The sequence below is a fragment of the Merops nubicus genome, unplaced genomic scaffold, assembly GCF_000691845.1.
Source record: "Merops nubicus isolate BGI_N331 unplaced genomic scaffold, ASM69184v1 scaffold19323, whole genome shotgun sequence".
In the NCBI taxonomy this organism is placed as follows: domain Eukaryota; kingdom Metazoa; phylum Chordata; class Aves; order Coraciiformes; family Meropidae; genus Merops; species Merops nubicus.
The window spans coordinates 1-14,079 of NW_008601571.1; the positions used below are offsets into that span (position 1 = coordinate 1).

The 14,079-nt window shown below is 40.4% G+C and overlaps 1 protein-coding gene across 1 annotated transcript in view; it reads left to right on the plus strand.

Annotated features, from left to right (window-relative positions):
* Window positions 1-1,747: 1,747 nt before the first annotated feature.
* The window catches only part of DYNC1H1 (dynein, cytoplasmic 1, heavy chain 1), a 44,132-nt gene continuing 31,800 nt past the window's right edge, over window positions 1,748-14,079 (plus strand). The window contains exons 1-22 of the mRNA XM_008938035.1: window positions 1,748-1,814; window positions 2,289-2,376; window positions 2,931-3,104; window positions 4,102-4,357; window positions 5,267-5,453; window positions 5,635-5,906; window positions 6,018-6,245; window positions 6,758-7,834; window positions 8,124-8,303; window positions 8,795-8,944; window positions 9,198-9,344; window positions 9,491-9,631; window positions 9,775-9,951; window positions 10,063-10,173; window positions 10,256-10,375; window positions 10,592-10,831; window positions 11,343-11,498; window positions 11,783-11,896; window positions 12,532-12,642; window positions 12,739-12,948; window positions 13,355-13,501; window positions 13,724-13,890. Of these exons, the coding sequence (XP_008936283.1) occupies window positions 1,748-1,814; window positions 2,289-2,376; window positions 2,931-3,104; window positions 4,102-4,357; window positions 5,267-5,453; window positions 5,635-5,906; window positions 6,018-6,245; window positions 6,758-7,834; window positions 8,124-8,303; window positions 8,795-8,944; window positions 9,198-9,344; window positions 9,491-9,631; window positions 9,775-9,951; window positions 10,063-10,173; window positions 10,256-10,375; window positions 10,592-10,831; window positions 11,343-11,498; window positions 11,783-11,896; window positions 12,532-12,642; window positions 12,739-12,948; window positions 13,355-13,501; window positions 13,724-13,890 (4,520 nt within the window). The remainder of the gene's footprint in view (window positions 1,815-2,288; window positions 2,377-2,930; window positions 3,105-4,101; window positions 4,358-5,266; window positions 5,454-5,634; window positions 5,907-6,017; window positions 6,246-6,757; window positions 7,835-8,123; window positions 8,304-8,794; window positions 8,945-9,197; window positions 9,345-9,490; window positions 9,632-9,774; window positions 9,952-10,062; window positions 10,174-10,255; window positions 10,376-10,591; window positions 10,832-11,342; window positions 11,499-11,782; window positions 11,897-12,531; window positions 12,643-12,738; window positions 12,949-13,354; window positions 13,502-13,723; window positions 13,891-14,079) is intronic.

The following is a 14,079-nucleotide window of genomic DNA, read 5'->3' on the forward strand; positions in this document are numbered from 1 at the left end:
CGGCGCTCGGTGGTCTCGGGGCTGTCATCTGTGTACTGCGGCCGCGGCCTGGCCTGCGTGGAAAGGCGCCCGAAGTGCTTCGTCAGTGGGCTGTGGGTGCTTCCTACTGCGGCCTCCTTTTTGCGGGGAAATCACTTCCTTCTTGGCAAGGCGGGGGACTTGATTGTGTTCTGCAGCAGAACAAAAAACAAAACAAAACAAAAAACCTACCCCGAAACCCTGGGAAAAAAATAATAATAAAAAAAAAAAAGATAAAAACCCTCACACCTGAATCAGGCTGTAAAAAGCGTTATTCCATGACTCTGAAGTTCATAAATCAAGGTGTGGACCTTGCAGTGTCTTTGTTTAGTCAGCAAAGCTTGGTGGCCATGCTGCTTGTAAACGGTTCTCAGAAACCTCATCTAGTACTGTTTTAAGTACTACAGCTAGATTCACATTCTGACTTAAGAAGTATCCTTAGTATTTACATTTGACGATTTAATTTCAAATTATTGACTATTTGTTTCAAAAATGTCTTTTTATTGTCAACGAATCTGTTTCTACATAGGCACTTACTGTTGCAGAATCCATCGTAATGAACAGTAATAAACTATAACTGGGCTTCATTAATTACACATACTTTTACTCTTGAACAAGACCTAGAGGCTGTATATGACCACATGCCTGCCAGTCTGAGTTTGCAGAATTTTCATATTAAACTTCTGGCTCTATACTCCTACTATGCTGTTGGTGCAGTCCCTGTATATGTATATCAAAACTTAATATAGTTATATTTCATGCTGCATTGTTTAATGTGTCAACAGCCTCAGTGTAAGATATTGGATATATGCCCTGCAGTTGCATAGAAGGCAATAGAAGGTTCTTCCACTCACTGTCTGTTCACTGTGAACTTACAGTATTGCTTAAATATCCTGTCTTTATCTTATACCTATTTCCACTGATTATCCTCCTCCTTCCCTTCCAGAGCTTGAGACTTATTTTTAGCAGGCATGACAATAGAATTTTCTAGAGGGTGGAAAAAGAACAACAGTCTTTATGAATTTGTGGTAACAAGTGTTTAACAAGCTTTAAAGAAAATCCAGTGCATTTTAATAGGGTATGTAGATAATTTCTAAATTTCTCTTATGTCTGTCTCATGAGGTTAGTTATCCTTAGTTCAGGTTGGAAGGATGAACAGTAGTGGTGATCAGTTAGCTTCAGGCTTGTTGCATAAATATTGTTATACATGTATGATTAAAAACAGAGAGATGTTTTGGAAGCTGAATGCTAATTTACTGTGAGCAGAAGGTATTTCCGGTGATGTCTTCTGGTTTAATAGAAGTTACCTAGGAGAATGGATTTTGGGCTTGACAGACAGTCTTCAAACTCAACAGATTCAGAATGTCCAGCAGCATATGGAGTTCTTGTTTTCTCTAACCCTATTAAAAATGCTGTTGTTATTGAAATTTGTGCATGGACTAGATAGTATGAAGTAAATTATCGATTACAGATAGAAGAAAACAGAAGCCGTATTTGTGAGTAATTAAAACTGCTGTGTGGTATCACGAGCTGCAGAGCCTACAACAGCTTTCATACAGCGTTCCTGTGGTGTGTACTGCAGTGTTCAGTGACCAGGCTTCTGGTGCTCAGTATCACAAAGGTGACACCCTAAGGCTGTATCTCCTGTGAAGGGCCACATGAAGGCAGAGTCCACTGTACTGCACCCTTTCAGTGTGTCCCCCAACAGGGAGTAACCCTGGGCACCGAAATGGCTGCATTGCAGCAGAGCTTCCTGCGTGCCCAGCAGTTACGTCATCTGCAGTACACTGGCTGTGGTAATGCCTGAGTATTTCCCATGGCTTGGGTTTTTGTTTTGTCCAGAGGCTTTTTATTCAGAGACCGAATTTCAAAGTCACTTTCAAAGAAAACGTCTGAGCATACAAAGCAAGCTTTAAAAAGAAAAAGCAACTGGTTAAGGTTCTCACTGAAGTGTAGTGACTCTGGCAGCATATCTCTGCAAATAAATGGACATTCTGTACTGCAGATTTCTTTCTCAGAACACAGGTTATATTTTGCCTGTTTTAATGTTTTATCGGGTTTTGTAGCAACTTAAAAAAGGAAATAGAGTTTTGTTAAAGAACAACCCACTCTAAATCTGAGGGATTATTGCAAAGCTAAATTTAATTTAGTTAATTAAGTTGCTGTAGAAATTAAAGGTTAGAAGATAGTCTCATAATGGCAGAAGATGATCGAGAGAGGGGCAGATGCCTTAGAAATACAGTATTTCTTACATAGTGTATTTTTTGCAGAGGATGTGGGAGATGAAGGAGAAGAGGAAAAAGAGTTCATTTCCTACAGTATCAGTACTGATATTCATTATGGAATAAAATCAAACAGGTGAGTTGTAAAATAGATCTTGACATTTCCACCCTATGAACACAAAACCTACACAGGCAGATTTACCTCTTTACCTACAAATTCACCTGCAGTTTACACAGTACTTCATGCAGTGTTTTTATCAGGTAGGGCAATAGCGTTTCAAGGAGGAGGCTCTTATAAAGCATGGGTGTGTCATGAGGCTGAAAGGAATGGATTTAGGACCAGCTCTGAGGTTGAAGAAACAAAGTCTTATTAATTTGGCATAGGTGGAGATGTAACACAAACACCTTGGGCTCAATAATCTTTGGTTATGACTGACTCTTATGTACTTGTCACTTACCTGAATGCATATTTGACTCTGAAGCTTCCAAAGATGCCTGTCTCTTTGGTGTGTCAAGACGTATTTTTGGGGAAGACTTGTTTTCATGTCTCTCAGAAGAAAGATTATAAAGTATGATCCTGCAGGTTGGCTTCTGATTGCCATGACCTAAACTTGCAGTCAGATTAAAGGTATTGTAATTGTTGCTTACATTTGAAACATTTGGTCGGTAACTCTCTTCTTTGTTCTGCAGCCTGGCATTCATTAAGCGTACACCAGTGATTGATGCTGACAAACCAGTGTCTTCCCAGCTGAGAGTGCTCACACTCAGTGAAGACTCTCCGTACGAAACACTGCACTCCTTCATTAGCAATGCTGTTGCTCCCTTTTTCAAGTCCTATATCAGGGAATCTGGCAAAGCAGACAGGTAATTCAGTATAAATACTGCACTTCTCTGCAGATGAGTTAAAGTAGGTGTTTATTGAAAAAAATAACAGTGACTGTTCAAGGCAAGTCGTGAAATTTTTAAGCGGACGTTTGCACATGATGCTGGTGCTGACTGTCTCAGTTTGGGGTCAGGGCTGCCCCCAGACCTGTAACAGACACACTCTGTTAACCCCCCTACCCCCACAAAGTGAAAGAGAAAGGGCATAAGGCAGAGAGACTTAATGATTAGAAAAGTGAAACAGCTTTAGTACTACTACTAATAATAGTAATAATAATACAATGGAATATATACAAATATATACAAAACCAGCATTGAACCCAACTGCCCCCTGATGGCAACACGTCACCGTCACCCCCTGGCTGGGGAGCAGCCCCGGGGAAAGGCCCCAGGCTGGACTCAGCCACAGAAGGGTCCAGGATCTGGACTCTGGAACTCAGTTCAGGAGCATGGCTTGGGATCAAAGGCAGGATGGATGGAGTCCTCCTCGGGTGCAGCCACTGCAGGAGCAGCAAAAGGGACCAAGAAGGTGGAAGGGAGGCGGAAAGGCTTCACCCTCATGATCCTTCAGCTTGTATACTGAATAATGAGGGATATAGGATGGAATACCCCATTGGTGAATTTTAGGATCATTTATCTTGTCCGCTCCTCTCTGCAGGTGCAGCCTTTACTTTCTGTCCCCCCTCCATGTGGTACACAAGCTTTAGCAGTGACCTTGGTCTGCATACCGGTCCTTGGTAGCAGCTCTAAACATGGAGTGTTACCACTGCTAAAAGCAACTCTGCAAAAATACACTGTTATCTTCAGACGGTGCAGTTAATTAGAAGAGCTTTATCTGAAAAGTAAAATCATGGAACAGAACCATCTCTGTTCTACCCCAGACCATGACACTGACTCTGGGGAAGTCATTCAGGTGGCTTACATGTTCTGTATGGTTTTTGTTTTGCCTTCTTACATGGAAATATTTGTGTTTTTTCAGAGATGGAGATAAGATGGCTCCTTCAGTTGAGAAAAAGATTGCAGAACTTGAAATGGGCCTCTTGCACCTGCAGCAGAATATTGAAATCCCAGAGATCAGTCTGCCAATCCATGCAACCATTACTAATGTTGCCAAGCAGTGTTATGAACGTGGAGAAAAACCAAAGGTTACAGATTTTGGTGAGAAGGCTGAGGATCCCTTATTCCTCAATCAGCTGCAATCTGGAGTCAACCGCTGGATTAGAGAGATACAAAAGGTAAAAAAAAAAAAAGAGACTACGACAAGAACTTCAATGTAGTAGTCATGTTTTCTTCATAGTTTAACTGGTAAAATACTGCTCCGTGCAGGATCTTCTGAAGATCTGAGACTATTTTTTTAAGTCAAAAGAGACAGTAGTCTAAATTAGACTAAGTTTAATTCTAGACTAGATGAAGCATAGTCTAAACTTGGAGTATAATCTGAATTATTCTGCAAGTAGCTGAGAGCATGACTATTTTGTCTCTGCTGTGACTCAAGTAACTAGCAGTAACTTCTGAATTTTGTAATTATTCACATCTTTACAGGAGATTGAGAGAAACAGATCTTGTTGGTTTGTTATATAATTTGCCCGGGTGCATGTACAGCCACTTCAGAACAATTGCTTCAGTCCTGTCTTGCAATCTCTTGTACTCTTGCCTGTTACATTTCAACAGAAATCTGATGTTCTTCTGTTGTCACTCAGAAGTAGCATCTCAGATACTACTTTGGCTTTTTTTTCCTCCGTGGGCACGGAAAACACATATTGCTCATGGAACAGTGGTGCCTGTTCTGACTCAAGAGCATAAAACAGTTGTTTTCTTGCCTGGCTTGTGTATCATCAACCAGAATAAAAGACACTGATCAGAAAAATGAACAGCTGGCCTTTTTAGGCTGTGCTGAAGGTACTACATGAAGGTCCTAAAACTGGCGTTTAAGACCACTGGAATTAAACCCTGACTCTTGTTGTGCTGCATTTCTTACACTTGTCACTGAGTGCCAGAGCTGCCTGAGGCTGTTCTATTAAAACCTATTAGATGTTAAGGGTTTCAATTAAGTTTAGTAATGGAGCATTTTTGTGCATATATTTTGAAGCATATAAATTAAATAGTTTTCTACTTCCCTTCTATTTTTCTCTATTACTTTTAAGGTGACCAAATTAGACCGAGATCCTGCGTCAGGCACTGCATTACAGGAGATAAGCTTCTGGTTAAATTTGGAACGGGCGCTGTATCGCATTCAGGAAAAACGTGAAAGTCCTGAAGTTCTCCTGACTCTGGATATTCTGAAACACGGCAAACGTTTTCATGCAACTGTCAGCTTTGATACAGACACAGGTAAAATGTCTGTTCAATAAAATTTTTCACATGTCCTGCAGAAATTAAGCTGTTATGAAACTTGAACACGATAGTATAAAGAACAATGCTATTTAGAGTAACTTTGGTATAGTTAAAGCTACAGATTTATTTAATGAAAAAAATGAAAAGTGGTATTCAAAATGTTTTCCATTACATTTAGGTCTAAAACAGGCTCTGGAAACTGTAAATGACTACAATCCACTGATGAAAGACTTTCCACTGAATGACTTGCTGTCTGCTACTGAGCTTGACAAAATAAGGCAGGCCCTTGTTGCAATATTTACTCATTTGAGAAAAATCAGAAACACAAAATACCCAATCCAAAGGGCATTGCGTTTAGTGGAGGCTATATCAAGAGATCTGAGTTCTCAGCTCCTTAAAGTTTTGGGAACCAGAAAACTGATGCATGTTGCCTATGAAGAATTTGAAAAGGTATGTTCATGGTTTTGTAATACTGGTGGCTTTCTTTGTTTGCATTGAATATTGACTTTTGGGAAGCATTTCATTTGGGAGCTAAAGTTCCTGTTCTAAAACTCTCTTCAGGTAATGGTTGCATGCTTTGAAGTATTCCAGACCTGGGATGATGAGTATGAAAAGCTTCAAGTGCTGCTGAGAGATATTGTGAAAAGAAAAAGGGAAGAGAACCTGAAGATGGTGTGGCGTATCAATCCTGCCCATAGGAAGCTCCAAGGTCGTCTTGATCAAATGAGGAAATTCAGGCGCCAGCATGAGCAGCTGAGGGCAGTTATTGTGAGAGTCTTGCGACCTCAGGTAATATTCTTGGTTGTTACCAGGCAAGAGATAGGTGTGAATTTTTCAAAAGCGTTCAACTTTAGGAGCGTTTGCTGTTGCTTTAAGAACCTACCTACACAAAACTAATATCATATTGTTTTGCTGCCTGCTTCCAAAAACAGTCTAGTTTTGAACTCTTGCCAATATGCTTAGCTTTAATTATGAATGTACATCCCATATTATGTGACTGTGTTTGTGTTTATAGACACAGAAAGTCCAGACGTAGAATAGAGGGGATTAATAACTGTGTAAATACTTCAGCTTTGCTGAAACACAGTGGAAAATGAGATTATCCTGCACAGTAGTGGAAGTTTGTAAAGTAACTGTATTGCCCCATTCCTAGTGGAACTCAAATCTGAAAAGACTGAAAGTTTGTTAAGGATCTGATACTAATTTGTAGGGTTTTTGTAATGCTTGTTAGAACAGACTTTTTACCTGTTTGCAGGCCAACTTTGAAGCATCCAGCTGACTAAACTGTGCTTCTAATGCAGGTAACTGCTGTTGCCCAACAAAATCAAGGAGAGGTACCTGAACCACAGGATATGAAAGTAGCAGAAGTCCTTTTTGATGCTGCAGATGCTAATGCGATTGAGGAAGTCAATCTTGCTTATGAGAATGTTAAGGAAGTAGATGGGTTAGACGTTTCCAAAGAAGGTACAGAAGCCTGGGAGGCAGCGATGAAACGATACGATGAGAGAATTGATAGAGTTGAAACAAGAATAACTGCCCGTTTGAGAGACCAGCTTGGTACAGCAAAAAATGCCAATGAAATGTTCCGAATTTTCTCTCGGTTTAATGCCTTGTTTGTCAGACCCCACATTCGAGGTGCCATTCGTGAGTATCAAACACAGTTGATCCAGCGTGTGAAAGATGATATCGAGTCTCTTCATGACAAATTCAAAGTACAGTACCCACAAAGTCAAGCCTGTAAAATGAGTCACGTTCGTGACTTGCCTCCTGTGTCTGGGTCCATAATTTGGGCAAAACAGATTGACAGACAGCTCACCGCTTACATGAAGCGTGTTGAGGATGTTCTTGGCAAAGGCTGGGAGAACCACGTGGAAGGTCAGAAGCTAAAGCAAGATGGAGATAGCTTTCGCATGAAGCTCAACACTCAAGAGATCTTTGATGACTGGGCAAGAAAAGTTCAGCAGCGCAATCTTGGTGTGTCTGGTCGTATTTTCACCATTGAAAGCACTCGTGTTAGAGGTCAAACTGGAAATGTGCTGAAACTGAAAGTCAACTTCCTCCCAGAAATAATTACGCTTTCAAAAGAAGTCCGAAACCTGAAGTGGCTTGGTTTCCGTGTTCCACTAGCCATTGTCAACAAGGCTCACCAAGCAAACCAGCTCTACCCGTTTGCTATTTCTCTCATTGAAAGCGTCCGGACATATGAGCGAACATGTGAGAAAGTAGAAGAGCGTAACACTATCTCACTTCTGGTTGCTGGCTTGAAGAAGGAGGTGCAGGCTTTGATTGCAGAAGGAATTGCACTCGTGTGGGAATCGTACAAACTTGATCCATATGTGCAGCGCTTAGCTGAGACTGTCTTCAGTTTCCAGGAAAAGGTTTGTTTTACCTTTCAAATTCTGAAAAGTTTTTACACTTACACTTCCGTAACGTGTTTTCAACCAAGAGTGGAATTAGATAGTTGATGACCCGTTCTGTAGCTCTTTGCTTAAGCAGCTGTTTGAATTGGCACATATTGGCCAGCTGAATGGATCTTTTAATGCTACTGAAATTGATAAGACTTGCTGCATCCAAATGAAGAGAAGTGACTAATCATGACTGCACAATTATTGCTGTGTATATGTAACGTGTCAAACTAAACATCCCATTTTTCCTAAACTATTTTAGGTGGATGACCTGCTCATTATTGAAGAGAAAATAGACCTGGAAGTGAGATCATTGGAAACATGCATGTATGATCACAAGACTTTCTCCGAAATCTTGAACAGGGTTCAGAAAGCTGTGGATGACTTAAATCTTCATTCATATTCAAATTTGCCAATTTGGGTCAATAAGTTGGATATGGAGGTAGGTTTGAGATGAAGAAGTAGTATATATTTAGAAGAAGCGTTTTAATAAGATGCAAAAATATATTTTGATTATCCTCTGTAGTCACCCAGGCAAAATTCTGTCTCCCCATTCTCTGAAAATTTCAGTGCGTTTTTGGTACGCAAGAGATGCAAGACTTGTTTGGTCTTAGGTGTTGACTTCTGGGATCAATTAAGGAGAGTTTTTGATTCTGCCTGCTAAGTTTCAGGTTATTGAACACTAGGCCAGCTTCAAAACAGTTAAAATGTTTAATTCCATTGATGTCCATGAGGACCAAGAGAAGGTTTGAATAGATATTTAGTGAAAATTTACCAGAACTCTTAAACCTCTTTAGTGACTAAGTAAAGGAGCACTTGATTCTTTGAGGTGCCAGCGTGTGCCTGGTGTCAGTATATGTTGATAGTGGGGATCTTTATACAATGAATATGTATATGGCAGCTTTTTACTTCAATTTGTCTTATTTCCTTTAGATTGAAAGAATTCTGGGTGTTCGTTTGCAAGCTGGGCTGAGGGCCTGGACCCAAGTTCTTCTGGGACAAGCAGATGACAAAGCAGAAGTTGACATGGATACAGATGCTCCTCAAGTGAGCCATAAGCCTGGTGGTGAACCCAAGATCAAAGTAAGTTTTGTTGTCAATTCTTTATGTTTGTTTTTTCCAAAAATGTTGGTCAGTTACTTAGTGCAAGAATTGTATCTGGGGCTTATGAGAGATAAGTATTTATTCTGCATCTGGTTTTGGAGGAATAGTTGCCTCCTCCCATTTAAGTGCAGGTTGATTTTTCAGAAGTGTGCGGTATTTCTTCAAGTTCAAAAGTCTTGTCTGCCTGTAGTACTACCTGCCAGTAAAATTGGGTGTTTTCCTGTTTCTGCAGAACATTGTACATGAACTAAGAATAACCAACCAGGTGATATACTTGAATCCACCAATTGAAGAGTGTAGATACAAACTTTATCAAGAAATGTTTTCCTGGAAGATGGTAATCCTGTCACTACCAAGAATTCAAAGTCAGAGGTACCAGGTAAGTGTCATGAAGCTATATCTAAGTCTGAGCAAGTATTTTCACTGTAGAGTTAATTGTGCTTGATATCTTAGCGTGTTGCTCTGGGACCGAATCTGAGTGCCCTCTAAATTCGTGTGTATCACATGTACAATTGTGGTCCTTAGGTTGGAGTGCATTACGAGCTGTCTGAGGAAGAGAAGTTTTATCGTAATGCATTGACAAGGATGCCTGATGGTCCTGCAGCTCTGGAGGAGTCCTACTCTGCTGTCATGGGAATTGTCACTGAAGTGGAGCAGTATGTTAAGGTAGGAAGCTGACACCACATAATGGTACAGCTAAAACAAACACGGACTTTTTTATCAGTTCTCCTGTGGACTTGGGTGGACATAAAGTCTTTTGGAATACACTGTAGAAGTTCTGAATGTTACTTGTGAAATACCTCCATTAGGTTTGGCTGCAGTACCAGTGTCTGTGGGATATGCAGGCTGAAAACATATACAACCGTCTTGGAGAAGATCTGAATAAGTGGCAAGCCCTTTTAGTTCAGATAAGAAAGGCAAGAGGAACATTTGACAATGCAGAAACCAGAAAGGAATTTGGGCCCGTTGTCATAGACTATGGCAAGGTAAGAACTTGTAATTATTGTTTGTGATTACATGCATTATTTCAGAATGTGTGTAGAACAGAAAATAGCAAGGCCAATAAATTACTATTATGTAACTTTCTTCAATTGTAGGTACAATCAAAGGTGAACTTGAAGTATGATTCCTGGCACAAGGAAGTGCTCAGCAAATTTGGCCAAATGCTTGGCCAGAATATGACAGAGTTCCATTCACAAATTTCTAAGGTAAGACAAGTCCAAATTCGAGTTTTCCACTCTCAGATCGACTGTTCCAGACTTAGAGAACACTGATTTGTGCCCCAAACAGTCCCGTCAAGAACTGGAGCAGCACTCAGTGGACACTGCCAGCACATCGGATGCGGTGACGTTCATCACCTATGTGCAGTCCTTGAAACGTAAAATCAAGCAGTTTGAGAAGCAAGTTGAGGTACGTTGGTCGCTCACGATTCTTACCTGTGGAAATGTCAGGCTTAGCTCTTAAGATGAGCTTTTGTGATACTCAAGTTCTTGAGAACACTTGAATTTCCTATCCTGAGGAATCCTGTGAACACTATAGTGAGTGCTTGTTAAAATATGTTGAGTATTTAGCCCTGCAGCTTAAGTTAGTTTTGTCTTTTTAACTTATCACCACTGTCTCTTGCAGCTTTACCGCAATGGTCAGCGCTTGCTTGAGAAACAAAGGTTCCAGTTCCCATCCTCTTGGCTGTACATTGACAACATTGAAGGAGAATGGGGTGCCTTTAATGACATCATGCGTAGAAAGGATTCTGCCATTCAACAACAAGTAGCAAACTTGCAGATGAAGATAGTTCAAGAGGATCGTGCAGTGGAGAGCCGCACCACTGACTTGCTAACAGACTGGGAGAAAACAAAGCCTGTAACAGTAAGTAGTGATGTTCAATACTCATTCAGCAAATGAGGTAGGGTCTCTGTATTCAGTGAGGAGTAGGCAGTTTTTTTTAATGCAGTTTTTAATTTTAAATTATAGTAAAAGTAATTTTGGTGATTCTGTAGTAACTTGCAAATTTTTTTATTTTGGGGGTGAGCAGAGGCTGGAAGAGCAAAATTAACTTAAAATGTAAGCCTCTGTTAGGTGCAAAAAGCAAGATGACTTCAGTTACTAACGAAGCTTTGGCTAAAGTGAGGTATGTCAGAGGTATGGGTTTGGGTTTGAGTTTTTTTTCCTCCCTAAAGTGATGTTTAGTAAAGCAAGAAATTGCATGTAAAAGTGGGATGAGACTTATTCTGTATTGGTATGTAGCCTTATTGTCAGTGAACAGGAAATGGAAAAATAATGGGGAAAAAAACCAACTTAAGTATTTAGTCTGTGTTTTTAACTTGGCTTCAACTTGATAGTAGCATTTTTGGATTAATGTATCCTATGCAAACTTTAGGGAAACCTGCGTCCAGAAGAGGCTCTTCAGGCTCTTACCATTTACGAAGGAAAATTTGGTCGGCTGAAGGATGACCGTGAGAAGTGTGCAAAGGCCAAGGAAGCCCTGGAACTAACAGACACAGGACTGCTCAGTGGCAGTGAAGAGCGTGTCCAGGTACAAGCTGCTCACACAACTTCCTGTCAGTTTCAGATAAAAATGTTTCAGTTCCACCTCTCTTGCCCTTAAGAGAGAACTTGTAGCCTGCCATGTACTAATGGCAAGAAACAATCTCTGCACTCATTCAGCTCTAGCTTTAAGAGATTGTATTCTCACGAGGCTGTTATGTGACTTGAGATGTGAAAATCTCACCTGGATCACTTGCTATTGCAGTTCTGTTCAATTAATGAGCTGTTTTGACATGTTGGGAATAACTGCTGATGTTTGATACATTTTTTTAGGTAGCCCTTGAAGAGTTGCAGGATCTCAAAGGCGTCTGGTCTGAACTGTCTAAGGTCTGGGAACAGATTGATCAAATGAAAGAACAACCATGGGTTTCAGTACAGCCTCGCAAGGTATTTCACTTCTGCATACATAAACAATGTAAATGGAACTCCCAAAAGTATATGCAATTAGGAGCTGGACCTCTTGAGATAGACATTATCAGTTGTTATGTTCCAGATAATTTTTAGTGTTTAGGTACCTTTTTCAGTGTCCTGTGAGCGTGTTTCTTCTCATGCTAAGCTAGGAAAAAAATAAAAATAGGCTTTGTCACAGCTTAAATAGTTTTGCAGGGGATTTGAGCAATTCCAGCAGTTTTGAAATTGACATTGAACTGCATCTAACAAGAAGAAATTGCTGTTTCTAGATAGGCTCTTGGTGCTCATTGGGGAAAGTTCATCACATGGTTGGATGAAGAGCATCAGTTTTAGTTTAGTGCTCAGGAGGTAGGGAGCAGGAGGAACGCAAAGCCATGGACTGCCCATGACAATACTAGGTCAGAAATCTTAATCAGAGCAGTAAAATCGCATGCCCAGCTGTAGAGGAACCACATCTTATGCAAATACTTACAACGCTGGAAGAACTGTACTGTCTGTAATATCTCATTAGTGAGACATTTCTGTAAGAATTTATAGACAACTTTAAACTTGGACATCTATGTGCACAGTGTTTGCAGAGACAGATTTCATTGTTTTTATGTTGCTGACAGCTTCGACAAAACTTGGATGGTCTGCTGAACCAACTGAAAAACTTCCCTGCCCGCTTGCGACAGTATGCCTCCTATGAGTACGTTCAGAGGCTTCTGAAGGGCTACATGAAGGTAACTTAAACTCAGTTTTTAAAAAGCGTGGGTTTTAAAAGCATGTATTTTGGAGTTCAAGTTCAAGGATGTAACCTGCTTTCTTGTCTTCTGTAGATAAACATGTTAGTTATTGAACTGAAATCTGAGGCGCTTAAAGATCGTCACTGGAAACAGCTGATGAAAAGGCTTCATGTTAACTGGGTTGTCTCAGAATTGACCCTGGGCCAGATCTGGGATGTTGATTTACAGAGAAATGAAGCAATCGTCAAAGATGTGCTGCTCGTGGCTCAGGGAGAGATGGCTTTGGAAGAGTTCTTGAAACAGGCCAGTGTCAACTCTTGGATGTATGCATGTCATAGCAAGTCAAGGGCTTACTCTGGTGGCTGACACAGCTGTAGTTAACTTGTCGGTCTGAGCTGTCCATACAAGCACCAAGACTCCGCTGAACACTGATTTGGGGAGCAGCTTAGGTCTATGTAAGCTTCCTCTGATGAAACTTGCATTGTTTGGGAGAAGCAGTCCTTGATAATGACTGCAGAGCCCCCACCTTGTTTAGGTTTTACCTACTTGCATTATATTCTCAACATTTTTAACAAAACCTTGAGTGTAAGCCCAGTATTCTTGGGTTTAAAAAAAATTTAAAATATGATTGCTGTAATGCATTTCTACTTTGTAACTGTGTTGGAGCAGAAATTATTGATGTCATATCGTAAAGTTTTTTCTTCTTCAGATAAGGGAAGTGTGGAACACTTACGAACTGGACTTGGTCAATTATCAGAACAAATGTCGTTTGATTCGTGGGTGGGATGACCTTTTCAACAAAGTAAAAGAGCACATAAACAGCGTGTCTGCAATGAAGCTATCACCATACTACAAGGTAAAATAGAGGACAGAAGCTAAAGAATCCTCACTTAACTCTGCCTTCCTCTTTTGTTTAGGTTTTACATTTGTCAGCAGTGACTATATTCACTGTTTAAGTTGACAGACAATTGCATATGCATACGTTGTAACTCTCAAACAGTGGGTTTCTACTAATAATTATTAGCACTCAAATGCCTGATACAGTAAAATGAATATTAATGCAGTGTTTAAACTTCAGGTGTTTGAGGAAGATGCCCTTAGCTGGGAAGATAAGCTGAACCGTATCATGGCACTCTTTGATGTCTGGATAGATGTCCAAAGGCGATGGGTCTACCTGGAGGGAATCTTTACTGGTAGTGCAGACATCAAGCACTTGCTGCCTGTGGAGACCCAGCGGTTCCAGAGGTAGCTTTTTCATTTCTCTTGGTTCCATTGTGGCACCATGTGGACAGGCCTGTAACTTCATGACTTCCATGCAGCACTCTCAAAGTTGAAATACTAACTGTATTCTTACCTGATCCAGATGGATTACAGCTTTGCTGTAGACATAAGTTCTTCAAACAAATAAGTATGGTAAGATGTGTATGTATGTAG